The sequence below is a fragment of the Chiloscyllium punctatum genome, chromosome 2 (genome assembly GCF_047496795.1).
Source record: "Chiloscyllium punctatum isolate Juve2018m chromosome 2, sChiPun1.3, whole genome shotgun sequence".
In the NCBI taxonomy this organism is placed as follows: domain Eukaryota; kingdom Metazoa; phylum Chordata; class Chondrichthyes; order Orectolobiformes; family Hemiscylliidae; genus Chiloscyllium; species Chiloscyllium punctatum.
The window spans coordinates 14,340,585-14,349,687 of NC_092740.1; the positions used below are offsets into that span (position 1 = coordinate 14,340,585).

At 41.3% G+C, this 9,103-nt stretch overlaps 1 protein-coding gene across 5 annotated transcripts in view; it reads left to right on the forward strand.

Annotated features, from left to right (window-relative positions):
• Positions 1–7,086, forward strand: part of LOC140494555 (E3 ubiquitin-protein ligase RNF4-like) — a 60,024-nt gene extending 52,938 nt beyond the window's left edge. For 4 of the 5 annotated variants that reach the window (XM_072593878.1, XM_072593860.1, XM_072593869.1 and 1 more), the window contains 2 exons: positions 4,034–4,106; positions 5,941–7,086. In XM_072593878.1, coding sequence (XP_072449979.1) covers positions 4,034–4,106; positions 5,941–6,090 — 223 coding nt within the window. In that variant the 3' untranslated portion in view covers positions 6,091–7,086. The remainder of the gene's footprint in view (positions 1–4,033; positions 4,107–5,940) is intronic. The other variant, XM_072593896.1, reaches the window with a different exon arrangement.
• Positions 7,087–9,103: the final 2,017 nt, after the last annotated feature.

Below are 9,103 nucleotides of genomic sequence, written 5' to 3' on the forward strand. Positions count from 1 at the left end.
TAAGGAGAAGATCATTTTTTGAATTTAAGTGTATGTCATTATCTATCCCAAAGAAAATATTGAGTAAAGTTTATTTCTAGTTTTATATAAATCTAAAGCCAAGTATATTTAATTATTAATTTGTCCTTACACTCAAATCTCATTGTGACATCTATAACTGCGCAATACCTGCTAGTGCCTTGAAGTTTGAATTGTAACTGGAGACTGCTAATGTATACATGGGTCAAATAGGTATCTGAGCAGTGGGTGCAGTATTTGACTTGATGATGATCTCCATTTGGGAGAACACTGTCTCTGTCTCTGTCTCTGACTGGGGTACATGCAGCCAGAGTAATCTTTCACTTTAAAAACACATGATGGGGCCAGGTATTTTTCTATGTTTACAAGCCCCCAAAGGTAGTTGTCCTTCAGTTGAACTTGCAGCTCAATATCATTTTGTGTAGTAATTATTTCAATTTCAACTTCACTTTGTTGTCAATCAAACACCTGATGGAATTTGGTAGCCAACCCACTGATGCTTTCTTGAAGGAATAGATTTGAAACTGACATGATTTGTTCCATCACACCGAATTCCCGAAATTACCTGTTGAATTCCTCTGCTAACTTCAAAGGTCTACACAGATGTTTTCTGGGTGGTCTTTGATCTTTTTTCCAGAATTTTCTCCAGGCTCAGCTGTCTTTTTTTTAAATTCAGAGGACCTCAGACCCAGTTTGAATTTGAATACATTCACAGCACTGAACATATGTGCTAAGTCTGTGTCCTTTCCCTGCAGTTCATGGTTCAGCTTGTTCAGTTTGACATTGTCTGTAAGAAACACTCTTTTAAAAGGCAAAAAGGTGAGACGATTCTTTTTAGTACTGTCCTTAAAAACCATGTACGCAGTCAGCTGGCCTGCACCAGAAATAACTAGCCTCTCAGAAGTGATTACTTCACCCTTTTCTGCGTTAACTTTCTCTGTCTCTCGTCCACCCATTCCACTAACTTGCCTATGTTCTTTTGAAGTTCTCCACTATCCCTTTTCATAGTTCATACTGATTCCAAGTTTCATATCGTCCCTAAATTTTGAAATGGTGTCTTGCACACTGAACAGTGGGTCATTTATCCATATGAGGAAGAGCAAAGGACCCAGTTTGGTAGGTAGTGACTTAGTGGTAATGTCACCAGACTAGCAATCCAGAATGTCAGGCTAATTTTCTGCAACATGCTGCAAGGGAAGGCAATGGCCCAGTGGTATTATTGCTGGACTGTTAATTCAGAGACCCAGGTAATGTTGCAGGGACCTGGTTTCAAATCCCACCACAGTAATTGGTAGATTTTGAGTTCTATAAAAACCTGGAATCAAGCATCTAATGATGACCGTGAATCAATTGCTGGTAATCAGAAAAAGGGAAAGAAACTGCCATCTTTACTTGGTCTGGTCATGTGACTCTAGATCCACTGCAATATGGTTGATACTGGGCAATTTGGGATGGGCAATAAATGCTGATAATGCCATGAATTATTCCCATGAATAATCCCATGAATTATTTTTTAAAAGGGTTCAAATACCATCATGGCAAATAGTGAAATTTTAAAAATAAAATATCTGGAATTAAAAAGCTTTTTGATTTTCATTAAAAACCCTTCTGGTTGACTAATGTCATTTCCAGAAATAAATTTGCCACCTTTACCTGGAATTGACTATGTGGGACTTCAGACCCACAATGATTCTTAATTGTCCTCTGGGCAATTAGAGATGGGGAATAAATGTTAGCTTAACCAGTCGCACCTACATCCATGAACAAATTAGAATTAAGAAAATGTAAATACCAACTCCTGGGGAACTCCACGACATTCCTTCCTCCAATCCAAAAAACGCACATTAATTACTACTGTTTGCTGGCACTCCAACATGCCATAGCCTTGTTGGCACTTATATTACTGGAGTTATGACTTTGCTTACACATCTCTTGTGTTACACTTTGCCAATTTACTTTCTGGAAGTCCATATACAGCATCATCCCTTTCAGTTACTGTTCCAAAAGCTCCAGCAAGTTAGTTTAATATTATTTGTTATTAACAAATTGGTGCTGCTGTTCTTGATGGATCTGCATTTTCCTAAGGGGTGACTAATTTTGTCCCAAATTCTTATTTCTCGAAGCTTTCTAACAGAGTTTAAACTAATTGGACTTGCTTTGATACTAAATATTGACTAATTGTACTTTGGCAAGAATGAACCAGTTGTTGTTTCGAAAGGTTCTTCCACATTCTTCATCTCCTGGATTAGGATTATATCTGACTCAGCTTTGAATTGAAAGACTGAAGATATTAAATGCACCACATTGAGACTCCCTACAGCCGACATCCCAGTGGATCTATGTACCACTTTGTGTTTGGGTGGGTGTGATGTGGAGTGTGTGCAACCAGTGAGTCCTTGAAGGAAAAATGTCAGTTTGGTGGGTAAACTGCTTGCAGTAAAAGGAGAACGCGGAGCAAATGGAATTTTTTCTGCAGTGATAGCGCCCCTGACCCCATTCCAAAGCCAAGATTGACCATCTTTATTTATTTGATCGTGGCATGTGGGCATCACCAGAAATTGTTGGCCATTCCTAAATGCCACTGAGAGACTCTCACAGCATGGAAACTGACCTTCAGCCCACTGTGTCTATGCTGACCAACAAACACCAAACTACACTAATCGTATTTACCTGCACTTGTTCCATAGCTTACTGTCCTGACATTTTAAGTACACGTCTATGTATTTCTTAAATGTTGTGTGAGTACCTGCCTTCACCCCATCACAGCAGCACATTCTATATGTTCTACCATCCTCCGGGTCAAAAGTTTTGTTTTTCTCGGGTCTCCTCTAAACCACTTATCCTTGGCTTAACCTTCTGCCCTCTGGTCTTAGCCATGTCTGCTATGGGGAAGACATTCTCATGATCTGCATTATCTCTACCTCTTATAATTTTGTACACCTCAATCAGGTTCCTCTTCTCTCTCTCCACCCCCCCCCCCCCCCCCCCCCCGCCGCCTCTGCTCCAGGGAAAACAAGCCCAGCCTATCCAGCCTCTCATAACTGAGACTTTCCATCCCAGGCACCATCCTGGCTAATGAAGTTAAGCATTCTGTATGCTGCCTTCATCTCCCTGTCTACCTGTGCTGACACCTTCGGGGATCTATGGACCAGCACTCCCTAAGGATCTACCATTCATTTAAATCCTTCCTTTATTAGGCCTCCCAAAATGCAGGATTAAATTCCATCTGCCATTGCTCTGTCCAATTTACCAGTTTGTCAGTGTCAGACACTAGTCTGAGACCATCCTCCTCACTATCAAAAACACCACCATTTTTGAGTCATCTGCAAACTTACTACTTATACCTGCAACATTCACGTCAAAATCATTAATGTACAAAACAAACAGCAAGAGTCCCAGTGTTAATCCCTGTGGTACATGGTTGGTCAGCACTGCCCTTGAAGTAATGGGTGTGAACTGCTTTGAATCTCTGCTGACCTGTGGCAGAGTCTTCCAGCAGTGCTTTCAGGCAGGGAGCTCCAGAATTCTGATCAAGTGATGATTGAGTGGCACTCTACTTCTAGGTTGGAATGAGTTGCTGATGAAGCTGTTCCTATATTTACTGGACTGATGGAAAAGGTGACCACCTTTAGCAGACACGTAAAATGCTGTTTTAAAGACCTCCAGACAGCAGTCTTTCAAGCTGTAAACCCAGTTAGTGATGCTGCCTCTCATTTGGTACAGAATTGATGGAAGACCTTTGGATACCAGAAGAAGTTATTTGAGCACTCTGCTTCCATCTGTTGCAGCCCCATTTGTCTTCTCATTCTTTGCACCCATTAAGGTTTTGCTTTCAGTGTTGTGTTCTTGACCCAGCCATTCCTGGACTGGTTAGTCAGCTGCTTTTTAGGAGGTAGGAACAAAAGGAGTAAATAACGTGAATTGCTGCTAGTTGAATAAAATTGAGTGCCGACTTGTAACTAGTGAAGCAAGAACCTTACATAGTCGCATCTGTTTCTTTTGTTTTTGACGACAGATCTGTTCAAACACACCGCAGGGCTTGCTCAGGAACAATTAGCTGCCCCATATGTATGGATGGTTACACAGAGGTAAGACATTAGTTTCAGCATCCAAGGAGGCTACTTGGACTCGTGTGTCTGTTGCTGACTCGTAGTTGGATCCCAGTGTCCAGTTCGTTTCCCCACGACCTGCTAATTTTTCCTTTCAAATATATATTGAATTCCCATTTTGAATGTTACTTTGAATCAGTTACACCTGTGATCTGAGGCAGTAATGATGTTCTGGGAGCTAAGGTTCAAATCCCATCATGGCAAATGGTGCAAATTGAATAAAATAAATTGAACAGAATTAAAAGTTGAAAGATGACCATGAAACCACTGTGGACTGTTATAAAAATACATCTGTTTCAGTAATGTCCTTTTGGGAAAGGAATCTGGTCTGGCCTACATGTAACTCCAGATTCATGAGAGTTTGACTCCTGACTGCATTTGGAAATGAATTAGTGGTGCTGGAAGAGCACAGCAGTTCAGGCAGCATCCAAGGAGCAGTAAAATCAACGTTTCGGGCAAAAGATGAAGGGCTTTTGCCCAAAACGTCGATTTCGAAGCTCCTCGGATGCTGCCTGAACTGCTGTGCTCTTCCAGCACCACTAATCCAGAATCTGGTTTCCAGCATCCAGCAGACATTGTTTTTGCCTTTTGGAAATGAGCTAGCAAGCCACTCAGTTGTACAAACCTTCCCAAAGGGATGAAATCAGATGAACCATCTGGCATCGATTGAGCAACCCTGCCAAGTCCTCCCCTTTGTCATTTGGGGGCTAGTGCTAAAGTTGGGAATGCTATCCTGCCCACTAATGATGCAACAGTCTAGCATGTTCGTACTGAGCCATTCATTACCCACTGTCTCAGGGACTGTCACCAACCCTAGATATACTTGTTTCACTGACAGGATAGATAGTGCTCATGGCCACTTAACTTCTGACCAATTACAGCCTTGGTTCAAATGTGAACAAAAGAGGTGAATTCCAGAGGTGAGGTGAATGAGATTGCCCTTGACATCAAAACCACGTTTGAACAAGTTTGACATCAAGTAGCCCAAGCAAAGCTGGGGGTCCTTGGGTCAAATTTAAGAGTTTTTTGAGTTTTTAAAAATACAGAATGTATAAAGGAGTGTCAGTAGATGTTACTGAGCTTTTTAGTATTAGCACATTGGTGAATGCCTTTAAAAAATCTATGTTCAAAGAAGGTTACTGTGCACGATGAGAGTGAGTGGTCATTTAGTAGGAAAAATGTCAGGTTGGTAAACAAACCAGCAGAGCCGCAAAAGCTTCCATGCAGGAGCCTTAGCACCTTACAATCTGTATTGGTGATTTAGGTAAGGAGGTGGAGACCAAAGCAGGTGTGGGAATTGAACTTGTGCTGGAGGATTCGCTGTGCATCATAAACCAGCCATCCAGCCAACTGAGCTAGCTAACCTGAATGTCACAATGAAGATCCCATCTTCTGAACCTCTTCCCCCTGACCTGAGGCATTAATGACACTCAAAATAAACTCCCTACCAGTCGTCTCGCTCTTTCGCGCTCTCTGGCACATGCACACTCTGCCCGCTCACGCGTTTAGAAGATCTTCTTTAATCAAAGATTGTGAGGGTAGCTGCTGAGAGAATAGGCACGAGTCTGTCATTACAAATGGAAATGAGGAATAATGTCTTCTGAGGGTTATTGATCTTTGGATTTCTGTCACCCAGGGAGCAGAGGCAGCTGCATCATTCAAATCTGAGTTAGACAGACCTTTGATCAACATGGGAGTCAGTGGTTACAAGAAGAGGGCTGAGTAGTGAAGTTCAGTCTACAATTAGATTGGCCACAATGCTGTTGTGTAGAAGAGTTCTTATAACCAAATGTTATTTCTGATTCTTTTCTAGATTGTCCAAAGTGGAAGACTTATTGTCTCGACAAAATGTGGTCACGTTTTCTGCAGCCAGTGCATCCGGGACAGTCTCAAAAATTCACACACATGTCCAACTTGCAGAAAGAAATTGAACTCTCGCCAGTATCATCCAATTTACATTTGACTGTGAAGTCTTTGTCCTGAACTTTATATACCCAACAAAGTGCCAGCCGCATTTAAATCCTCTTTGGCTCTTCAGTTTTCTCTGAAGAAATGTGTGGTTTCTATAGGAGACTGAGATGCGTTTGCAAGGTGCACACACTGTCAACTGACCATCCTTCGCTATCTGACCTTGTCAACTGGCTGTATTTAAAATGCTGTGGGGAACACATGTGGTGGATGGGTGAGTGGGATGAAGGGAGGGTGAGAAATAAAACAAAGCACCAGCATATTCCAGTCACCAACTAACTCTCATGTCTGTTTTGTATCTCTGTCTCTCTGTCTGTCTGTTTCTTTCCCTATTCCCATGGTCAGTGACAGGTAATCACTACACAAGGTTTGTAATCCTTGTTGTTTAAGTGATCTCTCATTGTATTGACTTGCAAACCCACCTTGCTAAATGCAGGCCAACTCTCCTTAATACTAAGGACTGTCAGTTGGTGTGGTTCCTGCTCTGGTGCTGCAGGTGGTGCCTTTTTCAGTTGAGTATACATCTCAATCTGTGAGACACCAACAAAGTGTACAGAGAATAAACTGAAGGGTGGGGTGTAGAGTGGGAAATGCAATTCCAAGTTACAAGGAATACATGCTTTTGACAATTCTGAATATTCCTACTCAGGAAATCTTTCAAAGCCTTGCGTGTGCTGAAGGCTAGGTTTCAGAAGTTGATATTGCAGCAGGCAAGGAATACTCTATGCATGATTGTAAGTTTCCCTGTGTTTTGGGACTATCTTGCTGGGTTTTTTTTCCCTTTTTAAGTTAATCTTTTATTGTAACTGAGATCTGAATCACTAATACTTTTGACCAAAAAGGTTCCTGGAGTTGTTGCATCATCAGATTGCTCCTTTTCTGAGATGACCAGTATTTGGGAACTGTGGTTTTATGTGGAAACAAATCAAATTTCATGTGTTGAAATGCAGATACCTTTGCAAAAAATAAAAATAAGATTAATTTTTTTAAATGTTACAATGAAAGTATTTTGAATAATTGGTTAAGTATTTGTTTTTGTCAGATTCTTTGTGCAGAGTATTTTATTGATTTGTAATAAATTACCCAGACTGTCCTGTCCTGATATTCTCTACGCCAGTTTCTCCCATTCCACTACCACCACCTCTGCAAAAAGATGGGACATAATTTCTGGAAAAAAAGGGTGGAACTAAAAGGAAAATGGTATTTTTTTTTCCTTCCCATTTTGTCTTTATTTCAGGTTAATTTCTTGCTCCCTTTCATTTGGTTGAACAGTGCGCAGGCACTATCTCTTCTCCTCCTCCTATCCTTTTCTTGTACATTTCCTCCAAGCCTTTGGTTTGATTAGTGTTCAGTTCTTGCTGTATGTCTGCGAGCATTACCACCTCTTGAGTGGAATGCATGAGCTACACAACCAGCATCCCTTCCCCATCCTTGCAGCCCAATGTCTCATGATCACAACTAAAACACATTCAATTATTTTTAGATTAGATTAGATTAGAGTGTGGAAACAGGCCCTTCGGCCCAACAAGTCCACACCGACCCGCCAAAGCGCAATCCACCCATACCCCTATATTTATGCCTTACCTAACACTGCGGGCAATTTACCATGGCCAATTCACCTGACCTGCACATCTTTGGACTGTGGGAGGAAATCGGAGCACCCGGAGGAAACCCACGCAGACACGGAGGGAATGTGCAAACTCCACACATTCAGTCGCCTGAGTCGGGAATTGAACCCAGACCTCTGGTGCTGTGAGGCAGCAGTGCTAACCACTGTGCCGCCCATGAATATGAAAGACTGGAGAAATGCTGTCAGCCACAAGATGGAGCAGTTGTGTCAACAGTTTCTGTTCCTTTGCAAAAAACCTACTGTGCAGAAAGAAGCAAATTTCATAATTATTCCACTCCAAAATTCCAATTATTCAACCAGTTTAATGAGGGGAAAAAACTTGCATTTATGCAGCACTTTTCATAACCCGATTTGAGACATCCTGAAGTTTTCAGCTATGAACTACTTCAGGAGTAGTCACTTTATTAGGAGTAGTCAGTTTGTGTCGCTCCCAGAAATGAGCTGAGGGCTAAATAACAACATTTTTCTCATGTTGATTGACAAGTAAGTAAGTCAGGGCACCAGGGGTAATGCTTCCCCCTCTTCCTAGAAATAGTTGTGATATTTTACATTCAACTGAAAGAGTAGAACATTTTCCAGGTGCCAATGCCTCCAGCTGTGCAGCAAGCTGTCAATGTCGATATGTCAGCATATGTAGAATCATGGTGTATCTACCAGAAGACTTGGAACAAATTCCTGTAGAACTCCACTTCTCACTGCTCCTAAGTGAGCTGTTTTCAGTTCATTAACACTTTTATTTGCTTCCTTTGTCCTTCCACTTTTCAAATCAGCTTGGCAACTTGCCAATAGTTTCATGAGAGACAATTTTTTTTAACAGATCATTTTCAACTTGGCAAGCTGTAATTACTGGACTGTGATTGGAAGCAATACCAGGTCCTCGACTATTTACAATATTCGTCAATAAGTATGTGGGAGCTAAATTTGCTGTATTAGGATAAGTAATGTGATGAACGTTTGTAGAACATTGTTGGTATTTGGGAACAAAAATAGAAATTGCTGGAAAAGCTCAGCAGGTCTGGCAGCATCTATGAAGAGAAATCAGGGCTCATGAATTAAGAGAAAATTAACCTTCCACCTCAGCAAGTAAACTTGCATCCAGGTCAGAGTTAACGTTTCAGGTCTGCTGACCCATCCTCAGAACCCTGGTCACCGAAACATTAACTCTGATTTCTCTTCAAAAATGCTGCCAGACCTGCTGAGCTTTTCCAGCAATTTCTGGTTTTGTTTCTGATTTACAGAATCCATCGTTCTTTCGATTTTGTTATTATTTGGGAACTTGAATTCAGAACTGGAGAGAAAAAGAGATTTTAGTTTTCAGAACTGTGAATGTGACTTGTTTCTTTTCATGGAAGTCAGAAAATCATTTTGAACAGCAAGT